This window comes from Solanum verrucosum, unplaced genomic scaffold, assembly GCF_900185275.1.
Source record: "Solanum verrucosum unplaced genomic scaffold, falcon-dt-bn FXZP01000305.1, whole genome shotgun sequence".
Lineage (NCBI taxonomy): Eukaryota > Viridiplantae > Streptophyta > Magnoliopsida > Solanales > Solanaceae > Solanum > Solanum verrucosum.
The window spans coordinates 368,677-393,562 of NW_026019908.1; the positions used below are offsets into that span (position 1 = coordinate 368,677).

A 24,886-nucleotide genomic window follows, 5' to 3' on the forward strand; every position below is an offset into this window, starting at 1 on the left:
CCTAGAATTTATCAGCTCCATAGATCTCTGCTGTTAGCTGTTTAGATAGCTTTTTTTGCCTTTTTGGGAGCTGATATTTCTTTCTTTTGTAATCTGTGCATCTGCTTGATGCTTTGTTAATGACATTCTTCTTACTTCATAAAAAAAAATAAAAAATGACATCATGTATGTGGAAGGGCATCTAAAACACTATTCATTAGAGTGAATCTGCCACCCAGAGACAAATATTGGTTTTTCCATCTGGAAAGTTTCTTCTCACACTTATCTAGAACCCCATTCCATATGTCTTTAGACTTGCTCTTTGCTCCCAATGCCATTCCAAGGTAGACAGTAGGTAATGTTCCTATTTCACCTCCCAGGATCTCAGAACATTAGTGGAAGTTCTGAGGATAATTGATGGGATACATCAAGTCTTTTCTTTGAGCCATTTGTTTCTTTTTAACCGCTCCATTGCTATCAGAAAAAGGAAAGGAGACAGAGGTTCTCCTTGCCTCAGTCCTCTGTGAGATTGAAAGAAACCTTCAAGTGAACCATTAATCAAGACTAAAAACTTGAATGCATTGATCCAGTTCACCCACTTACTTCCAAAACCCATTTTTCTTGAAGTTCTCAACAAGAATCTCCAATTCACATGGTCAAAAGCCTTTTTCTATGTCTAGTTTGCAAAGAATTATGCTTCCCCTTCCTAGAATCTGGAGTCTAGGCATTCATTTGCAATTAGGGCAATATCCCTAATTTGTCTTCGTTTGATGAGAACTCTTTGATGTGTGCCCACCAATTTATGCATCATCGCTGTTTTGAGCCATTCTGTTAGAAGCTTGAAAACAATCTCGGAGACACTGCCAATCAAAATGATAGGTCTATAGTCTCTGTGCTCCTTAACCCATCGGTGGCCCCATAAAGTGGACACTAATTTTCACTTAGACACTCCAACTAGACTTTGTTCATTTTAGACACCTCATGTCATGTCCCGCTGTGTCATTTCGACACTTTTTGCTGACATGACATAGTGAGTGATACACTCCTTACCGGAGCGTGGAGAGCTTATTTAACCTATTTTTATTTTATTTTTTCTTTTTCTTCCCCATTTTAGCCTCCATTTTCTAAAACTTAAACTCCTTCCATGGAGAAATAGATCTAATGGTGCTACAACACCAATAGATTTCAAGCTTAAACAACTTTTCTTATTTTGTTGCCATTCTTCCTCGAAATTTTTTGAAAAAAATCGAAATATATATATATTTTCTTAAAAGTTCTAGGAAATTCTTTTAAAAGGGAACTGTTTGTTTAGATTTGAAGAATTTAATTTTATTTGAAGTTATAAGTAAGACGAATTAGTTTTTGCAAAGAGATTGTGCTTTTGTAAAATGTTTTTTTTTTTCAAATAGTTATATTACTATGGAAGTATTTTGGAGAAAGACAATCTGGATTGGGGAGAGGTTGGGGTTCGGGGGGTGGGGGGTGGGAGGTGGTGGAGACGATGATTTGAGTGTGGGAGGGGTAGGGGGTTGTGGACTGTGAAGAAGACAATTTGGTGGGGGAGGGGTTGAGGATCGGGTGTGGGGGGTGGTGGAGAAGACAACAAAGGATGAGTTGTGCAAGTGGTTCATTTTTTAAAGATTATTTGGATAAAAATTGCCACGTGTCATTAAGTCATTGCATTCTTTTTATACTCAAAATTCATTATTTAAAAATTATTTTCAATATATATGCCACGTCTTTATTTAACTCGTCATGTTGACACGTCATCGTCGGTGTGTTACACACACCTTACACATTTGACTGATAATAAAAAAAGTGTCAAAATGACACACCGAAACATGACATGAGGTGTCTAAAATGAACAAAGCCTAGTTGAGGTGTCTAAGTGAAAGTTAGTGCCAACTTTAGGTGGCCACCAATGTGTTAGGCCTTTCTTTTAGGAATCAAAGCAATGCTGGTGGCATTAAGGCTTTTTAAAATTTTTTTTTTTTTTTGATGACAAAGGAAACCCGCAGCCGCTACCCTTTGGGTGCGCACAGGGTAAAACCCCCGCTCCTATACAATAGCTCGCAAACCACATAGGAGAGGTAGCCCACACTAGGCAAGCCCGGTGCGACGAGCTCAACCTAGAAGGCAAACCCCTTGCTTTCACTGGCAAGGGGTTTCGAACATAAGACCTCCAACATAGAAGTCCCAAACCCAAACCACTGGGCCACCCCGAAGGGTAAGGCTTTTTAAAAATAATTCTTGACTGTGAAAGTTCTGGATGGACATAATGTGTATTGATGACCTCCCAGCAGTGTATATGAAAACCCCTACTAAACCCATGTTGCTTCAATTTATTGGAACTACCTCTTCTGATTGTAGAACTTAGAAGTAAGATACTTCTCTCCCTTTGTCAATTCTTCATGTGGTATGTTCTTGTTAGGTAAAAGAGAAACTGAATAATAAAGACAAGGAGAGTAACATGAGGGTAGCAGTGAAATGGCCTGCAAAAGTTGTGTCAGACATAAGTGAAAAAACTGTTGGAGTGCCACATTGTTTGTGGGATGGGAACATGGACTAATCATATGGTCTTGGACAATCCTCCCCACTTGAGCTTAGCTTTTGGGGTTGAGTTGGCCCAAAGTCCATGTCTTTATCGTGATATGGGAGTTGGGCTCAAACCAATTCATTGTTCCATTCGGTGTTGCATCTCTTGTCTTATATTGTCCACGCTCCAAATCTGCAGTCCTAGCGTGCTGTGGATGTTGAGGCCCACATGGGTGGGATAAGGGAAATTTGGTCTCCTTGTATGGTCTTGGGCAATCCTTCACTCTTTTACCTTAGGCCTAAGTCAACCTCAAATTCTAGCTCAAGAGGAGAGGATTCCCCAAGACCATATAAGGAAGACCTAAGTTGCTCATACTCTTCACTTTTGGTGCCACACTCGTGTCGACACGACGTGGGTGTGGGATCCGTGTCCGATTTGGTCAACCAATTTTGGGTACTTTTATCAAACTCGATGGGGAAAGTGTGGACAATTTTGATGATTTTTGTAATCAATACAAAAGCTAAGGTGAAATTGAAGGAAATGGAATACCTTTTCTATAGAAATTTCTATGTCACTGCCTTTCCTTGGATCTCCTTCCATGATTCTTCTCAAGTTCTCCACATAATATCTCATAGTTTAGGTTTTATAGCTCTATTTTTAGATATTCTAATTATATTTAGGCGAATCCCCGCACCCGTATCCACACATGGATTCATATCCCTTGATCTTAAAAATTAGACCATGAAGGATCCGACCTTTAGATCCGCACCTGTATCGAACACCCACAATCGAGTCCGAGCAACTTAGAGGAAGACTAAATTTCCCTAATCTCAGTGGTGTGGACTCAACATACCCTCACATGCCTAGGACTGTTGTTCTGGAGCATGGTCAATACAAGATAGGGGGGCCAACATCAGATGAAATAATGAATTAGGTTGGCCATGGATCTGATATCATGATAAAGAAATGAACCTTAGGCCTAACTCAACACCAAAAGCTAGCTCATGAGGGGAGGATTGCCCAAGACCAAATTTCCTAAGCCCACCAATGTACGACTCAACAAAAGCACAGAAAAATTGGATTCTAATATCGTGGCTCTATTGCATTATAGATCTACCAGTGCAAGAAATATTGTTAATCTTGGATGAAAGAGAAGTGAGGGAATGCACTTTCTGCCGCACCTAATGAACTGGCAAAATATTAGTCTTGAAATGTTCTTGCCTAATTCTGTAAGATGCCCCTTTCTTGTTTCCCACATTATATTTTGTTGTGTGCCCTCTTAGATACTAGTTTAACAGCCACAAACCAAATTACCTTTTGAACATCAACATACTTTTTCTGTTTGGGCAGAAAAATTCTGCAAGTCAAAGCATCAGCTGAATGCCGATAGGCTGTCTGGTTTTCACTGTGATGTTGATGCAACTTGAAATTATTTTGTTACTGCTTTTGGCTATGAGTTGAATTCTCTGCTTACTTTTCTTTTGTTACTATTCAGGAGGCGTATCAAAGCCGGTACTTGACTTGGTAAATCCTCAAAAGAAGTAAGTTACCAAGAAACATAAAATAATTTCAGATTTCTTCAAATATCCCATGTTGTAGGGGCTTCAAAGAAAGCTTGTAGTTTAGGGTGGAATATTACTAACTTCTCACACAGTTTGCATTACTGTTATGTGTTGATATTGCATCCTTAGCAATTGACGTGCAACAAAAGATGTCCTGTTCAGGATTTAAACATTTTGTCTTTTCAGTTTCCTGCTTACTGATGGTTATTGAAATTTTCCTCTCAAACATAATGTTAGTAGCTTTTATTGTTTACCTGGAATCAGGGGGCTTGGGTGTTGGGGGAGGGGGACTCTGAACAAATATATTATGCAATTAAAGTTTTTGATTGCTTTTAATTTAAAAAACTTCTTGGATTGGTGTGTAGATGAAATGTTGTCTTTGACCTTTGCCTTCTATATCTGAAAATTAGTGGTTACTGCTTATGATGGTTCTATTATTTCATCCTCCTCTACTTTACACTATTATTGCCTTATTTGTGTTCCAACCATGTTCTCATATCTCAGAGGTCCGTGGGGGGCGCTTTCGCCAATTCCTGAAAATAATTGCGTGGCTGTTAATACTCAGGTATGTTATCCTCTCTATCTTTTTCTAAACCAGCCTAGCGGCTTCTTGATTGATGCTATAGGGTGAGAGGATAGAACTATAGGTAAGTCTGATTTCTGGTTATGCGTTAGCTGCTAGGAGGTAGATGTGAATCGTGACTTAGTAATCTTCTAATGTTAGATGCTTCTTAAATCTGAGAGGTAAAACCAGCTGTATCACTACAGATACTTCATTGTGAAGGAATGTCTTGGGTTCTTCACTAGATTATGATGTTCTTCTGAAACCTATCTGCTGTGCAGCAGTGAGGCAATAGTTTGTTTCATTTCATTTTTTACGAAGAAGAGAGCAGAGCATGGTAGTGGGGGAAGCTATCATTTCAAATCATACAATTTACTGAAGTGCTAAATATTGGATGAACTACAAAAGAACTTTATAGTAGTGGACAATGTATACTATACTCTTATTCATCTGTTTCTTTGATGCTCTGTGTGTGTTTGGGGGGTGGGGGTGGGGAAGGGGGGGTTTACAATCTCCTTTAGTACATCATCAACCTACTCCATTTGGAGTTGAGAATTGTGCATTTGATAATATAATACCAAATTTGGAGAAGGCTTTTGCAACAACCCTATGAGGTGGTAGGGAGAGAAGAATTAAGTAGTCATTTAGGCATTCATGCTGAGTGGACTTTGGGGTCTGGATGCCATAGTTGGAGCTGTTAGTTCAAAGCATGTGACTTAGCTAACTTTGTTTATACTTATGCGTTTAGCATTTATATCTCATGGATTCTTCTCTTGCTTCTCTCAAGTCCAGTTTCCTACCTCCACGTTGTCCTGTCTACATATGTTTATTTCATTTTTTGTGTTCTATTGTAGACCGGATCCATATTTGCTGCTTCTGGTGATTCTTGTGCATATTGCTGGGATGTGGTATGTATTTGTGCATTGTGCATGGTTGATTATGATATTATAGTATTTCTTAATTACTTCTTTCTTTTTGTTTCCACTAATGACTAGTCCCTACCTAATTCATTGCTTCTTCTTAAAAGGATTTTTTTTCTTTTTCCGAATAAAAGAAAAAAGAAATCTTCCAACTAAGACTTTTTTGGTGATAATGTGATTTAAATTATGGTGCTCAGGAGAAGAATGAAATAAAGATGGTTCTTAAAGGACATTCAGACTACTTGCATTGCATTGTTGCGCGAAATTCTCACAATCAGGTAAAAATTTCTGTTTGTCTCTCATGCATACACACTCTTTCTCTGTGGCTAGTCTTACCCATTTCCATTTTATGCACTTGTTAAGTACAACAGCACCCTTTTGTTTTTTAAATATAATATTTCTTGAAACTTCAATTGTACCTTGAATTTTGCCCAATTTTGCTTCTTTTTTTTTTTCTCTCACTCCCTCGGCAATTTTCAGGTTATAACTGGTTCAGAGGATGGGACAGCACGAATATGGGGTATATCTTTCATATTCCTTCTAATAATAGGAGCAGTGGTTATTCTTGCTCAAAAAAAAAGTAGGAGCTGTAGTTATAAAAAAAATTTGGAACACAAGGAATTTGCCTATTTTGCCTTCTATTGATAGCTTTGGGCTCTTCCTTACTTGGGAGTAACACATGATTTTCTCAATTTTGATCTATCTTTATGTGTTGATTATTGACTGCCATTTTATGAAATTGTCTTAGATTGCAGAACTGGTAAATGTATTCAAATAATTGATCCCCAGAAGGATAAGAAGTTGAAGGAGTTGTATCCATATGTCAGTTGCATAGCTCTTGATGCAAGCGAGAGTTGGCTGGTAAGAGTTCAGATGCCATTACCAAACTAACTTTATTGTCCATTTGCTACTGTACGAACTATAATAATTGTTGTTTGGTTAGAGCTGTCATACTGCAATTACTTTTGTTGCAATGGTCAGTGGGGGTTTGACCATGTAAACAGAATATTTTTCACTTTACTTGGAAAAGTCACATCTCAAAATACCCCTTAGACTGGCACCCGCTAACATCACCTGTCGAGCGAACCAATCATCCATTCACTTACCCAATCATATAAGCACTGAGAGCAATTACATGCAAGTCTGGACACATTAATAAAAATCAATAAATGGAGAATAATAATCCAACGAAATCCATAGTCAATCTAGTAATTCAAAGATCACTCATACTAGTTCTCTAGCCCTAATCAAACAATATGACTATGGAACATTTAATACTTAATAGAATGACATGCGTTTAACTGTCGGACATGCAAACCCAAGTAAATAAATAAATGACGTTAAATAAGGTAAGTTGAAACAACGGCCTCCACGAACAATGAAGCGGCTCACCTCAACAATAGAATCCACTCAACAAACTCTTTAGCCACTAGCCTCATCCATAACAATAATATGTCCATGCAGATAAGGAGTGAGTTATACATAATATAACCTAGGAAGTCTTTGACTCGCCACACCCTTCGGGGTGGCCCAGTGGTTTGTGCTTGGGACTTCCATGTTGGAGGTCTCAAGTTCGAAACCCCTTGCTTGCGAAAGCAAGGAGTTTGCCTTCTGGGTCGAGCTCGTCGCACCGGGCTTGCCTAGTGTGGGTTACCTCTTCTATGTGGTTTGCGAGCTATTGCATTCGAGCGGAGGTTTTACCCTGTGTGCACCCAAAGGGTAGCGGCTGCGGGTTTCCCTTGTCATTAAAAAAAAAGTCTTTGACTCACCACTAATACCCCTGGAATAAGTGTTAGAAAATACAAACACACCACGAGCACAAAATATTATGCACACGAATCATATCATAATAGAATATCCAACAAGTTCCAAACAATTGTTTATCAATAAACTATGTTTCTCAAAACAATTCAGACTAAAGACTTGTCATGAATTATAGTTAAAACAATTAATTAACACCATGAGTCCCCAATAGCATACACAATGCTCAGGGAAGCATACACAATGCCCCAGTAAAATCAAGAAGCATACACTATGCCCCAACCTCATGGCACAGCCATATCACATCACAAAACAATTTATAAAGAGAGTTTTCGTGTACTTGAAAATAAAGTATACGTGGCTGGCCTCAAAGACCGCTGACTCTGCCAAGCACACTCTCGTCCCAACATATATACCGGGCAGACAACATTTTTGAATCGGATTTGAAAGCAAGCACCCAAAGTGTGAAGTCTCACTTACCTTGGTAATGACACGTTCCCAACGTTGCAACACATAAAGCACCAACCAAACAACCTTCAAAGGTCTCAACTATGCAAAAACATTGATTAACTATATCAATTATGCTAGCGGGGGTTTTACCCTGTGCGCACCCAAAGGGTAGCGGCTGCGGGTTTCCCTTGTCATCAAAAAAAAATTTATGCTAGTCGAGGTCAAGTCTCAATATCCCTAGCTTGCAAGCTTAAAGCTAACTTAAACTCTCACATCTTAAACCATGAATTAAAGGGGGAAAATTATCAAAGTCCAACCTAATTATTCAATTATAATTTATATAAATTAATACCCATACTCCAAGAACATTAAGGGGTCGTTTGGATGTAGTAGAAAAAATAATTCATTCATTAGCTTTGGACTTTGTGTATTACTAATACCTTATTTGGTATTATGCTTCATATAACTAATACATGGGAAACCATGGTATTAGCAATGCAAGGGGGTTTAATGCATGCATTAGCATGAGTAACGACACAATTGCTCCTCAAAATCTTTTCCACATTTTTTCCACTATATTTGTGGGTATACTTGTAAACAATTTTTTTTTCTAGAAATATGCAATGCATGAAATAATCTCAGCATAGCTAATGCAAGCATAATTAATACACCATATATATCACTATTCTTATACACCCTACCAAACAACCCCCAAGTAAATACAGTATCTTTATAGCTAAAAGAATAGCATTCTAACAGTGGCTAAAAGAGACTGTTGAAAGTCGAAACCCTAACTAGATTTCTGGTGCAATTTTTGTACCCGGGCTCTCATTTGAGAATCCAAATTCCATTGCACTTTTTAAACTTAACAATATATAATTGCAGAATCAATCTCAATTAGCGACATTATCAAGCATTTTACTTCACTGCAACTCCACTGAAAAAGGTTGGGACTAGGTATTAAATTTTTACACTCAGTGAATAGTTATAAAAATACCTTCCATTGTCTTCTCATTGTTTCTACATGATTGGTTCATTGTTGAGCCATAATTAATTGCACTTCTTAGACAAGAGCATCAAGCAACATATATATAATTAATGCTAATGAGAGCATCACGACAACAAGAAATTTCAATACCTGGCTATGCAATCTCTACTGCACCAGCTTCCTGTCCTGCCCGTGAACTCCTTAAAACTCTTCTATGAGGTTGCTTCTTCCCGTTTAAAAAAACTAAGAGATCAGTTACCCTACTTTTTACTCCCTCAGTCGAAATGTGGCAGCAACAAGAATAAGAGAATGGGCTTGCCCACTCCTTTTAATTTAATAGCCCTAGTTAGAGTCAACTAAACAAGTAGAGTTGAAAACTTAGCCACTTATTTAGTCACTATCTTATATATAATAAAATTCTTTCCACTAGTTTAGTATTTGACCCAATAGCTATGAATAAAATTAATTCTCCACATCATATAAATAAACCAGGTTATTACTGACATACTGTAGTCTGTTTAGTTATAATAATCATGTCAATGATGACTGGTTTTGCTGAAGATGACAGTAAGATATGAATCTCCAACGCTTTACATACTAAAGTTATTTCTCTTTCCTTATAAAACAAAATAAGTTGGTATACATCTTTACTAGTCAAAGGAAAAAATAGCGAGGTGGGGTGGGGATGTGTGAACTACTTGCTGTCATTACATAGAGCATAACCTGTATTTGGCCTTGTAAAACTAAGTTTATGTTGAAATAACATGGTAACGAGAACAGCTTCATGCATTAGACGTAGAGCCTCGAGCCAGGTACTGTGTTGCTTGATTGCTAATGGACATCTGAGGTATTTGCCACTGTTGTGATGCCCCTAATCGCAAAGGACGAACAAGGGTCCATATGAGTACCTGCTATACAAATGGCTTGTGCTAATCAGATGACCCGTTATACATAAGACAATAGATAGATGCTATACATAAGGTGTGCTGGCCAATTGGCCACACTAATATAGTCGGCAACTGAAACTATAATTACTCATGACAACTTTAAATGGTCTACGAAGCCTATTAATGGAATCTATAACCATATAATGACAGATCACCGGGACAGGGCCGCCACATACCTAACTGTGACTATAAGTATGACTTAATGGTATTCGATATCTCTTGGCTCCAGATAAGAAATGGACCTTACCAACTGCTTCGCTAAATATGCAACAGCCTACCCAAACTTCATGTTGATGCATGTTTTGCATCTGACCATGCAATCTGTGTTTCAAGTCATCTCCTGGTTTGTTTCAAGTTGTTTCTTTTTTTCATTTTCTTTTGCCTGGTTTATTGTTGCTTCACACCTTTGAGGTTTAAATCAGAGAAATGAATATGCTCATCGACTTTTCATGCGTAAAAGTAACTTTCCCACATCAAGTATATTAATTATGGCCACTCTGTTTGACTTCACAGGCTTGTGGAAGTGGCCGGTCTTTATCTGTTTGGAATCTTCCAGCTAGTGAATGTGTTTCAGGTATCACGACAAGTGCTGCTACCCAGGATGTCTCATTTGATGATAATCAAGTGAGTTCTTTGACTTACATCAAATTCCAAGTAGTTTTGATGTTTCCTGTGTCTGTTCAAAGAGAGTTACAATTATCCTTTCTTTAAATCCCCCTTTTCCGATGGTTCCACTAATAAACTGTGTTGGTTGGCTGCAAGCAGTACTATAGGTCTTGTTAGATCAAATACAAAGTTGTCTGATCATTTCATCTAAAAGCTTAAGTGGTTAGAGAGAACATACTTTTATTTACTTAATTTGTATCTCCAACAGAAGCAGATCTAGGAGGAGGTGAGGGTGTTCACCCGAACCCCCTCAGCAAAAAATTATAGTGTATATGTAATGTAATTTTAAAAATTGTGTATTTATATAGATTTTGAATCCCCTGAATACAAAAGTAGAGGTTGACTTAGTGGTTTAGGGGTTCAAAATTCACCTTGAGGTTCCAAGTTCAAATCCTAGGTACTACACTTTTATTTTTTGAACCCCCTTAGTGAAAATCTTGTCACTAATCTCCAAGACGTCTACTTAAGTGTGCACTTAATACTTTTTCATGAGCCAAAACGTGGATATTTTTTTAATAATTGCCGACTATGAGATACAAACCCTGGAGCTCTATTATGATATCATGATAAGAATATGAACCTTGAATCTAACTCTAACTCACACCTGGAAGCTAGCTCATAAGGTGGGGATTGCCCATGATCATAGAAGGAGATCAAATTCCCATCCCACAACTGATGTAGGACAAACTCAATACCCCTGCACACCCAAGTCTTCCGTTGGAGCGTGAACAATATAATATTAGAGCCAAACATCGAGTAAATCACAAATTGGGATGAGCCTCATGAGCTAAAAGTTTATTTCCAATAACATGAATAATAGCTCTAATACCATGTTAAAGTTGTGTGACCATCTCATCTAAAAGTTTGAGTTGTTAGAAAGATCGTATTATTATTTACTTTATTTATATCTCCAACAAAGCTATTCATTATTTGATCTCCCCTATCTTCTTGTATAACATCTAAGAGTAGATAGCTGTAGCTAAATAGATTTCATTCTTAGTATTTGAACAAATCTAGTAATCACCGAGACTAATTAAAAGTGTGGGGCAAAATTCTCTCAGACACTTTTTTCGAGGTTGTCAATTTTAGTCCTTTTTGCAATTTTCACTCTCCAGGGGAGAAATTCTTCTCCGTCTGCGCTGGTCGGAGTTTTCAATAGATATGGGGGAAGATAGGATTTTTATAATGCAGGGTTTAAATCCTATGACATTATTAGGATTTAGGAGATATTTAGATTCAGAAGTATGGTTCGACTGGATTGAGCGCAACAGATAATTAATGAGACAAGTCACTATTAGCATTAATGTCGTGGTTGGTGTTCGTCTTCAATGTAGCTACAAAAGAAAAGAGGAAGACAATAAAGAGATAGAACATGAAGGACCACTTTTCAGAGTTCTTTTGTACTCTGAAATATAATGAAGCTGGTAGATACATAAGCTTCACAACCATTCAAGGGGGAAGGAAATCTATCATTATTACATCAGAGGGTCCTCTTAAAGAGGGTTAGGCAAATATTGCCCAAATATTTACTAATTTTATCAATGATACAAACCGAGTGAAGAACCCTATTCCTAGCAGAAATAGACAAATAGAAACGTCCTACAAGGAGGCTTTCAGAAACAATAGATGGATGACGGAGGAGACGAAAACAACACACATAACAACAAGGACATAATCAGATCTGTTGAGTCGATGCCTAGTTGGAAAATTCCAGTTGCCGCCAAAAGAGACGCCAACTCTGAGTGATGTGAGGAAATGGGCATGTAACTCATGGAAGTCAACTTTTGGAGTTAATGTCTTCAACATGAATGACTCTCAGTATCTCTTTGAATTCCCCACAAGGAAAGCCGCAGAACATACTTGGCCAAAGAAAAAGCTGAATCTCCAATGGTGGAATCCTACCGTTGGATGTTGGCCAGAGGAGATCAACAGGGATTTGGTCTGGGTCAGATTGCTGGGTTTACCATTGAATTTCTGGTTACAAAAGATATTTGAAGAGATAGGTAACTGTTGTGGTGGATTCATTGAAATAGAGGAGGAGACAACTTTGAGAAATCATCTTCACTAGGCTCGAATCAAAGTGAAGGGGGAAGGGGGATGGAAATGAGCTTCCTAAAAAGGTTGAAGTGGAAACTGAAGGTCTCATCTATACAATTCCGGTGTGGGTGGAAGCTCCGGTCAGTGTGAAATCAGAAAGAAGAAGAAGTGGGGGAGCCTTTGAATTATCCACAGGATAATAGTACAATGCCAACTTTTTTTGATAGAGATATGAAGGCTGACACCTGGGTGAAGTTGACAGGGCATGTGGGCACATTAGTCGATGGGGGAAAGTTTAGGTCAAAGGCACATGGGTGCCAAGTAACAGAGAGGGGCCTTTTAGAGATAATCTTGGACCTTTTACTCAGCCGCAAAACTTGGGCCCAATTTTAAGCCCAACAAAAGCAGACCCAAATAATTCAGACATTTCCCAATTTCTCTGAGAGTGAAGCCAAAACTATAGACCCAGTCACAATTGAAATCCAAGCAACCACACTTAGAGAAAGAAGAACAATATTGCACATTCAGTCATCTACAATAACTCAAGCCGGGAAGAAGTGAGTGATGTACGAGGGTGAGGAAGAACACACAAAGATTCAAGAAGATCAATTCAACATTTGTATGACTAATACAACAGTGCCAGGAAATAAATCAACTGAAATCGTGCATTTAAAGGAAAGCTTAAAGTAGACAAAGAGGAATCTAAGGCCTTGCAACTGAAGGAACCGGATGAAGCAGCAACTGGATCGAGACACCAAAACTTCAGAATGGATTCAACAACACTCATCAAACTAAGCACAAAATTGGGTGTAGATCTTAAAGGGTGTAGAATTATTTATGAAGATAGACAATAACAATCGGATGAACAAGGGGGAGCAAGCCATTGTAAAAAAGAAGGGGGTGAATGAAATGAAAGGGTCAGAACTTGATGCCAAATTCTATAGTTATGGCTCAAGAAGTAGGGGGAATACCTGGCAATAAAAGTTCAATGCAATTGGAAAGAGTGCCTTGGAATGTTAGGGGGCTATATATTGGCAGAAAGAGAAGGCTAATCAGAAACCGTCTACATACATAGAAAGCTGATGCAGTGTCTCCAGGAACCAAAGCTCATGGGGGATACCTCAAAGATATTGAAGGAAGTTAGGGGGGACAATTGGGTTAGCCATGCCCAATTGGAAGCTAGTGGGACTAGGAGCGACATTGTTATAATATGGGACAAAGGGAATGGGAGATTAATTATAATGTGAACTACTTTACTAGGGTTCTAGTTAAAGAAGTGTTATTGACACATGAGAATTTGAATCAGAGAGATGCGGGGAACAGGAGGAGACAATCAACCATCTTTTTATACATTGTATGTGGACAAACCAGTTGCGGAAGATACTCATTTATCTGAGGAGGACTAAATGGGTGAGGTCAGGGAACATAAAGGGATTGCTAAACTGCTGGAACACGGATGTCAATGCAGCCAAAAAGGAAGGAAGATGGAAGATTGTCCATGCATGCATTTCGTCGACAATGTGGAAAGAAGGGAATAAGAGATGTTTTGAAGACAAGTAGAGCAACTTGCAAGAGTTCAAAATGATATGCTTAGCTCTAATTTATTTTTGGTGTAAACAAAAATAAATAGCTCAAATAGATTATATTTTTGATGTTTTAGACTATTCATAGGAACGACATATAGATGTTCAAGCTGTAAGTTGTACTTTTGAAGGGGCACTACATACTTTGATGTAGTATATCTGTGGACAGATAGATTAATTGTTGCCATTCTAAAAAAATAGATTTCATTCTTACAAGAAGTGGCACCTCCATATGTAAAGACTGCAATGTTTATAATGGGAAACCATGACCACAACTAGTTTTGACTGTAAAGCGAAAGAGTGAGGAACAAAGAAAAGTTTTGTGGAATTGATAAATCAATGGTGCACACAAAATTATACAAACCAAATTACATTTAAGAACATAGTACAGAAGGAGGGAGCGAGATCGGGAACATGAACTTAAAAGCATAAACAAATACTTATGGGCGTGTTTGCTATGAAGAAAAATGTTTCCAATGAAAAATATTTTTGTGGAAAATAAGTGGTTTTCTGACTTATTTTTTAGTGTATGGTAAGTAAGCAAAAAATATTGTCCCAAGAGCATTTATATGTAATCTAGGAAAATATTATGGGGTGGGGTGGGGTAGTTGGGGTCAGGGTGGCAGGGGTAGGGTGGTCAAGTGGTGCAAGTTAGGGGTATTAGGGTATGGACTGTGGAGAGCAGAGTATGAACTTGGAATGCCACGTATGGAACTTGTTTCCCTTACTCCATTCCACGTATGGAACTTGTTTCCCTTACTCCCATTGGGGAAGTCATTTTCCTTGTTTTAAAAAATCTTTTATTCCTAAAAAAAGATTTTTCGGACATTTTGACCCCAAACAGACGATTGGAATAACACTTTTCCATACCAAACACACCAATAGTGGAAAGTAATGACAATTGCATTAGAAAATTAACATGTGAAGTTAGTTATGTCTCACAACCTAAGACCTCAACTACAAGGATTGTGGAAGGACATTGAAATAGGGAACTTAACATTTTTTTCAAGAATGGTAAGAAGAGCTTAGTTGTTCGGGTGTGGGCGTTTGATATGGGTGCAGACCTAGAGGTCAAATCCTTCATGATTTAGATTTTAAGATTTAGGGGTATAAATCCTGATACAGATGTAGGGTTCGACTAAAAATAATTCAATTTTAAAAAAAATAGATTTATAAAAATATGCCTTAATTATAGTGGACTATTTGGAAGGAAAGGAATGCACGAAATTTTGAGAGCAAGTTTGGGTTTATTATTATTATTAAGTACAAATGCATTTCTTATTGTTTTTTCCTATTGCAAATGATATAGAGGTCATGATGGACTTCTTGAGGTCATTCGTGATGTTTACCTGTGACTATATTTAAAGCACTTTGTGCTTACTGAGCTTTTAATACAAATATCTTTTAATGATAAAGAACATATGCCTTAATTATGATATTACCTTAAACTTTTGTTTTGATTTTAGAAATCATTGTATCTTTCTTGGATTTCTCTATCGATTTGGTCAAAGTACCAAAAATCAATTGACCATATTCCTTATTAATGGTATCTTGAATATTTTTTCTACACTGAGATCTAATTCTTTTCCTTTTATTTGTTCAAAATCTAGAAATTCAATATTCAGATTAATGATAAATCAGGAATACTTAGAATATTGGCAACAAACTATAATAGATATTACATTATTAAGTAATTTAATAAAAGAAAATATAGAAACATTCCAACAAACTCACGACATACAATACATAGAATATATATTGGAAAATATAAAAGAAATCATAAGATTAATACCTTTAGAAAAAATGTATTATGAACGAATTAACTTATAAAATAGGGACCCCCCCCCCCCAAAAAAAATAAAATAAAATTGGTATCAGAGCTAAGTGTGATTAAAATTACATATGGATAATAAAGAAAATCATAAGTACGAATTAATTAGAATAGTAATAATAAAACGACAAGAATTAAAACATAAACAAGAAAGGCTTCAATACAATATATATGCAGGAGTAGATAAAAAATCTTTACTAGCCAAAGAAAGGTAATATTTAAACTACAACTAGAAATACAAAAAATAGAATATAAATTGAAACACAATTTAAAATGAATAAGGAAGAATTTGCTATAGAAGAAAAAACCTACGAAAATCCAGAAGGATTAAAAATAAAAATAATATTTTCAAACTTAGGAAGAAGGTATAAAAAAATAGGCGAAAATTTATATTTAATGATAGAAAAAGAGACAGTAAGATTAGAAGATAGTTTAACTGCAATGGTACGAATAACTAGAGAAAATGAAGAAATAGATAGGAAAAAAGAAATAGATACGATAAAACAATAAGCAAAATTAGAAATACAGCAGATTGAAGAAGTAAAAAATGATAAAATAATAGCCTTAGAAAAAGAATTAACTATGCTTAAAGAATTATATGCGGCCAAACAAAATGAAAAAGAAATAGAAACATAATTAAAAATAGAGATAGAAAAATTTAAGGAAAAATTAAATCCAGATATAAGAGTTGATAATATATTGATATAGATGAAAATTGCTCAGAACAAGGCTCAGATATAAGTGAAACATATACGGAAATATTAGAAAAAATAGGAGAAACCGAAATAATTAATAACACAATAGAAATAAATACGGAAGAAATAAAAAATAAAGCAAGTACAAGCACATCAGAAGTAAAAAATCCAAAAACACTAAGTCCTAATTATTACACAGTTAGTTATGAAGAATCTGACATATATGATAGTTTGTGGAATAAAAGATTAAACAAAAAATGGACACCATCTACAACATCCCGAAATAATAGTTTTTTAGATTTAGATTGTGTAACGGATATAAACAAAACAATACACTATGGGTAGGATACATATCGAAACAACTAATAGATAACAAGATTGAAATGACAGAAGTACCAGGATATATAGAAAGAACACTTATAGGAACAGTAAAATTATGGTTATAAAATTTAGCAGAAGAAAGTATAAAAACATTAAGAAATAATAAGAAAATAGATGGAGAAATTGCAACTACACCAATTGAGATATTAAATAAATATGAAATAGCTATAAGAAATGAATTCAGTAGTACAACTACAGAAGTAGAGGAACAAAATAAAGAGAAACAGTTAAATAGGAATTTAATGTTAAAGTTAGCTATATGTAATAAGTGTTACATAGACGAATATACATGTGTATTTAGAGATTATTATTATAAAGGAACATATAATACAGAAGAGGCAAAAGAAATAAGAAAATTATATTTTACAAAATTACCAAAACTATTTAGTTCTAAAATAATAAAAGACTGGAACGAAGCAGGTTTACAAGATACACTTGGAGCAAGAATAAGATATTTACAAAAATGGTATTCAGAAATATGTGAGAAATATAGAGAAGAGATAAAAATGGAAAAAACAATAATTAAAAACCTAGCATGTTGCAAAGATAAGATAGCACCTCAATTTGGATGTAATGATAATTATTATAAAAAGAAATACAGAAAACCAGGGAAATATAAAAAATATAAATCTCAATATAAGTATAAAAGACCAAGAAGAAGATATTATATAAAAAATACTAAAGCAAAAAGACCTTTTAGACCAAAGAAAAAGATAACAGAATATACATGTTATAATTGCGGAAAACTAGGACATATCGCTAAAGATTGTAAATTACCTAGGAATCCAAAAGAAAAAACAAATATCTGTAATAATAATTAATGAAGAAACATATACACAAGTAGATTATATAGATTATGAACCAGAAAGTGATGATAGTATATATGAATTTGAACTTGATGAACTTGCAACCGAACTATCTGAAAATGAAAAAGAAGAAAAAAAAGATAACTGAAAAAGACGTACAAATAATAAATAAAGAAGAATATACAAATGAAGAATCTACAGAACAAAAAGTAATATTTGACATCAATATATTTGAACAAATAAAAGGAAAAGAATTAGATCTCAGTGTAGAAAAAATATTCAAGATACCATTAATAAGGAATATATTTAAAAAACAAAAAGAGGAATATTATGTAGTAAGTCAAAAAGAACATATAATAGATTGTAAATATACCAAAGGAAAAGCAAGAATACCTATAATAAACAAACGAATAATAAATAAAGAAATACAAGCAATTAAAGCTAAAGACCCCATAAAATACGTACACTTAGGCGGAACAGAGATATTAATAAAAGCTTGTTTCAGAGAAGGAATAGATACACCAATAGAAATATATTTGGCAGATGACAGAATAATAGAACCAATAGAAAAAAATATAATAAGCGCAGTAAAAGGAAATTTAATATACCAAAAATTTAAATTTATAATAAGTGCTAATTATTCAGTAGCAATAGAAGATAGGAACATAGATAAATCATTAGTATTATATTGGAAAATGTCAGGAATAGAGTTAGCCCCAGGAAGTAAAATATTTACAGCTCGCTGTAAAAATCTATATGTATTAACAACAAAACATAAGATACCAACAAAAAATAAGATTAATAAAATAAAAATAGAAAATCCTTTTGAGCAAATTGTTACTGTAATAGATAATAATGATTACAGTTACAAAGAAATAGATATAGAAGAAGATTTAGAAATAGTAAGTGACAGAATAAGTACATCAAAAAGAATAAAAAACATAGATAAAGATGTTGATACATCTCAACTCTCAAGAAAATCAGTAGAATATCAAATGATAAAAGAAATTGAACCATATCACTACTATATAACTGGAATAATAGAACAAAGAAAGCATATTATCATAATAAATACTGGACAGGAAGAAAATTATATATCAAGAGAACTAGTATCAGAAGAAGAAATAACTATTAAAGAACAGGTATGCCCAGAATTACCAAAAGAACTGTCATATATAGAAGAAACAGCCCAAAAAGAAGTTATAATAGGGGGAATAATTATATTAATAAAATTTAAAATATACCAAGGAGATAATATAACATTAGGAATAAAATGGTTGGAAGAAATGAAACCATATAACCTAGAAAATACACAATTAATTATAACTTATAAAAATAAAAAGGTTACAATAGAAAGGGTAATATGAAAATCTATATACTTGCGAAATTAATAGTAGAAAATTACTATAATAGATACTACACTCCAATGTTAGATACAGGAGCAGAAGCAAACATGTGTAAACATAATTGTCTACCAGACGAAAAATAGGAGAAACTAAAAACACCTATAGTTGTAACAGGATTTAATAATGAAGGAAGTATGATAACATATAAAACAAGAAATATAAAGTTACAAATATGAGATAAAATATTAATTATAGAATATATATATAGTTATGAATTTATAAATAAAGATATGCTTTTAGGAATGCCGTTTTTAGAAAAATTATACCCTCACATAATAACAAAAACACATTGGTGGTTTACCACACCATGTAAGCAAAAGATAGGAGCAAAAAGAGTAAATAATAAAAACAGAAAGCCTACACCATGGATTAAAGGGAGTGAAAAAATCACACAAAAATTAGAAAATATTAAAGAAAGTACCCACAATATAGAATTAATAATATTTTCAATAGATAAATTAAAAATAATTCAAGAAAAATTAGATATGTTATATAGTGAAGATCCCTTAAAAGGATGGGAAAAACACAAAACAAAGATAAAAATTGAACTAATTGATGAAAATAGTATAATAACCCAAAAACCATTAAAATATAATTTTGAGGATTTAAAAGAATTTAAAATGCATATAAAGGAATTATTAGAAAACAAATATAATCAAGAAAGTAATAGCAAACATACAAGTCCAGCATTCATAGTAAATAAACACAGCGAACAAAAAAAGAGGTAAAAGTCGGATGGTTATTGACTACAGGAATCTAAATGCAAAAACGAAAACATATAATTACCCTATACCAAACAAAGTATTAAAAGTGAGACAAATACAATGATACAATTATTTTAGCAAATTTGATTGTAAATTAGGATTTTATCGTCTAAAGTTAGAAGAAGAATCTAAAAAATTAACAGCTTTTACAGTACCACAAGAATTCTATGAATGGAACGTACTACCTTTTGGATATAAAAATGCACCAGGAAGATACCAACATTTCATGGACAATTATTTCAACCAATTAGAAAATTGTATAGTATACATAGATAATATATTGTTATATACACAAACAAAAGAAGATCATATACGATTATTAGAAAAAATTATACATATTATAACGCACTCAGGAATAAGTTTAAGTAAGAAAAAAGCAAAAATAATGAAAACTCAAATAGAATTTTTAGGAATACAAATAGATAAGAATGGTATAAAAATGCAAAATCACATAGTACAAAAAATAATAAATTCTGAAGAACAAATAGATACGAAAAAGAAGTTACAATCATTTTTGGGATTAGTAAACCAGGTAAGAGAATATATACCTAATTTAGCAGAAAATCTTAAACCTTTGCATAAAAAACTAAAGAAAGATGTAGAATATTATTTTGACAGGAAAGACCAAGACCAAATACAAAAAATAAAATTATTATGTAAGAAATTACTTAAATTATACTTTCCAGATGAAAACAAAAAATTTATATACATAGTAGAATCAGATGCAAGTGAAATAAGTTATGGAGGAGTACTAAAATATAGATATGATAAAGAAAAAATAGAACATCACTGTAGATATTACTCAGGGACATTTACAAATCCTGAAATAAAATGGGAAATAAATAGAAAAGAATTATATGCACTATATAAATGTTGATTAGGCTTTGAACCATATATCGTATATAATAAGTTTATTGTAAGAATAGATAATACGCAGGTAAAATGGTAGATCACAAGGAAGATACAAGATTCGGTAACAACTAAAGAAATACGGAGACTAGTATTAAATATACAGAATTTTACATTTTCAATAGAAGTAATAGGTACTAATAAAAATGTCATCGCAGATTACATCTCAAGACAAAGCTACACAGACGAATCTAGACAGAGAAAATATTATTGAAAAGATACTTAATACTATGACATTGCTTTGCACAAAAGTAGATAGCCTGGATAAAGAGCTACAACAAATGAAAAGTCAGCAGCATGACAATAAATATGCGGAGCTAAGTCAATCGGAAGACTTGAAAATTCCAGAGCTAGAAGGTGACGATGGGAAACACCGAAAAACTCAAACTAATAATTTGTTACATGCAGCTACAGGAAGTACCTCTGCAACAAAGGAAGAAAACAAAACTAGATATGTCAATACAAACATGAACAAAATATTTGAAAAATCATTTATACCAAAAACTCAAAAAGAACCATTATTCCTACCACCTCAGCTTAATACATATAAGGAAAGTCTAGGACAAAACAAAAAGACATATAATCAGAGCCTATATAGAAAATATTCACAAAATACAAACTTTCTTAAACCTAAATCCCAGATCCAAAAATGCAAAAAACCCTAATGAAGACTATATTACCCAAAACCTACAAGGATATAACAAATTGATTGCACAACCAGGAACCAACACTAATCTAGTAGGAACTTGCTATCACTATGGATTACTAAGTACCGTATATACCGTAACAGGAGACGAGATATCAACAATCCCAGAGCTACACAAAGCATTTATGCATTATAAGAGGATCACTAAAGGAACACTATTTTATATAAAATTTTATTCAGCACCAGCCGAAATATTGTATGACGAAATCAAACCTATTATACAAGTGATAAAAATTGGATTGATAAGAGAGATGATAATACCAGAAAAAAATAGAAAAGCAAGAGGAAATACAAAAGATAGAGATACCAGGATTCTATGCAAGAAAAAGAGTTATTGGGATAGCTACAATATTAAATGAATTATCAACTAATTATTTAAGTGGAAATTCAGTATGGAGTTATTACGCCAGAGAACAAACCATGATATATTCAAATTCTAGAGAAACCAGAGAAGCAGATATGGAAGAAATACGTCAGTGGATATTAAGTCTACTAAAACCTGAACAACAACCAACTACAAGAGCTATACGACGAAGTTTTATTTCACCAGAGATAATGGCAAATTATTGCAGAACTATTGGACACAAATACCCAGATGTTATGGTGAAGATAATGTAATTCCAGCTGTCAACCTAGAATAAAGAAGACCGGCAAGATAAAGAAACAAGATAAAAAGCAGCAAAAGAAAAGTTCTTTGTCCTATTATAAAAATAAAGTTAGTGGAGGACTTTATGTAAAGTAATAAGTAACGTGTATATATATTATTAGAAATGTAAAGTAACTATAGTTTATGTAAAGTAACTATAGTATAGATTAAAGTAACTATAGTTTATGTAAAGCAACTATAGTATAGATTAAAGTAACTATAGTAGAGTTACTTATAGTTGTATATATAGTAGAGCCAGAAGGCAACATAAGGCAAGACTTTCTCGACGGAAAGCAATGCCTCTTGTATACAAAATATTCTCTCAATAAAAATCTAAATTGCAAGCTAAGCTATGGATCAAAATATTGCAGATACTACACAGGTACATATATTCATGATTATGCATAGCTAAACCTATTAATTCCTGAATATCATAGCGTTGATAGAATAAGTTTATATTAGTTATTATATACTAGAATTATTATCAGATGTTTTCTAGTTTGTTAACATGAGGAAAGAAAGGAAAACTTCCAGACTATGCCATCCTAAAGTTGAAACTATAGGCATGAGAAGCCATGAGAGGAGTAAACGTAGTTGAGGCGCTGTTAGGAAGAAAGTACTTTTGAAAGTACGATGTTAACAATGATAGGAAAACATGTTGAAAATAATCTAGTTTATAGTAATCTAATATGAATAATATTCGTCAAGACTATGATATAAGAGAATTATATTAAAATTGTTATGTCTTATTTACATGATGAAATGATATTAGCATATAAAACATTAATCCTATACATACTTAATAATATAAAAGTAATGGATCTAAGAAAGATAATATGAGAAAAAATATTTGAAGAAGAAGAGGAAGAATTAATGAACCAGATATGGTATGAAATAGATGAGATAGATAGAATAAATAATGAAGTCTTAGAATTTAATTTAAGTGATCTAGAAATTCGATATTCAGATTAATGATAAATCAGGAATACTTAGAATATTGGCAACAAACTATAATAGATATTACATTATTTAGTAATTTAATAAAAGAAAATATAGAAACATTCCAACAAACTCACGACATACAATACATAGAATATATATTGGAAAATATAAAAGAAATCATAAGATTAATACCTTTAGAAAAAATGTATTATGAACGAATTAACTTATAAAATAGGGACCCCCCCCCCCCCCCAAAAAAAAAAAATTGGTACTAGAGAGGGTGAAACAAATGTACAACTAGCGCAATCAAGAAAGAAGAGGGTAAAACTTAAATTAGGTTAAATATGTTGAAGCGGTTTCCAATATATTTTGATATGAAATAGTGAGATCAAAAAAAGATGGAGAGGTTATTTTGATCAATTGAGGAGATTGACGAGGATGCCACGCATCATATTATAGAGCAGAGTAGATGAAATGGAGGCTCACATTTGATATTTTGTGTGATAAGAATGTGCCACCCATAATTAAAGGTACGTTCTATAGGGTGGTGGTTAGACTGACTATGTTATATGGTGTAGAGTGTTGGCCAATCTGAAACTCTCATGTTTAGAAGTGAGAGTGGCAGAGACGAGGATGTTGAGGTGGCTGTGTGACACATCAGGACAAATAAGATTAGGAATGAAAATATTGAGGATATGGGGGACAAGATACGTAAAGTGAGACTGAGATGGTTCAAGGAGATGTGTTGTTCAGATGCCCATTAAGTAGGTATGAGAGGTAGGTTGTAGTGGGCTTCAGAAGGGGTAGAGGTAGGCCAAAGAAGTATTCAAGTGAGATGATTAGGTAGGATATGGTGCATGTTCAACTCTGTACTAACATCAAGATCGTCACTATCATCAATATGGTAAGACTAATGGGGCACATGACAGGTGCACAATCTACTTTGCATGTTCCATCCTTCAGCTCTTCGCCTATCGGCTTATCTTAAGCAGTTACGTATCAAGACCTTCTACACAAATAGACGGTGACCAATAGTGAAGTAGTACCGTGATGGAAGGGTGAAAAGAAACACTTTTAGGGCTATGCCATCCTAAGGTGATGCTAAATGGATGTGAAATATCGATTGCTTATTGAACCCAGTGAATTGTGTTCAAATATATTTTCCCATATTATCCTTCTTAGATCCATTACTTTTATATTTTTAAATATGTATAGGATTAATGTTTTATATGCTAATAGCATTTCATCATGTAAATAAGACATAACAATTTTAATATAATTCCCTTATATCATAGTCTTGACGAATATTATTCATATTAGATTACTATAAACTAGATTATTTTCAACATGTTTTCCTGTCATTGTTAACATCGTACTTTCAAAAGTACTTTCTTCCTAACAGCGCCTCAACTACGTTTACTCCTCTCATGGCTTCTCATGCCTATAGTTTCAACTTTAGGATGGCATAGTCTGGAAGTTTTCCTTTCTTTTCTCATGTTAACAAACAAGAAAACATCTGATAATAATTCTAGTATATAATAACTAATATAAACTTATTCTATCAACGCTATGATATTCAGGAATTAATAGGTTTAGCTATGCATAATCATGAATATATGTACCTGTGTAGTATCTGCAATATTTTGATCCATAGCTTAGCTTGCAATTTAGATTTTTATTGAGAGAATATTTTGTATACAAGAGGCATTGCTTTCCGTCGAGAAAGTCTTGCCTTATGTTGCCTTCTGGCTCTACTATATATACAACTATAAGTAACTCTACTATAGTTACTTTAATCTATACTATAGT

The 24,886-nt window shown here is 34.0% G+C and overlaps 1 protein-coding gene across 1 annotated transcript in view; it reads left to right on the plus strand.

The window, feature by feature from the left end:
* The window catches only part of LOC125821375 (THO complex subunit 6), a 37,323-nt gene that overhangs the window by 8,652 nt on the left and 3,785 nt on the right, over positions 1–24,886 (plus strand). The window contains exons 5-11 of the mRNA XM_049500790.1: positions 4,011–4,056; positions 4,582–4,642; positions 5,494–5,547; positions 5,757–5,837; positions 6,040–6,079; positions 6,308–6,420; positions 10,219–10,329. Coding sequence (XP_049356747.1) covers positions 4,011–4,056; positions 4,582–4,642; positions 5,494–5,547; positions 5,757–5,837; positions 6,040–6,079; positions 6,308–6,420; positions 10,219–10,329 — 506 coding nt within the window. The remainder of the gene's footprint in view (positions 1–4,010; positions 4,057–4,581; positions 4,643–5,493; positions 5,548–5,756; positions 5,838–6,039; positions 6,080–6,307; positions 6,421–10,218; positions 10,330–24,886) is intronic.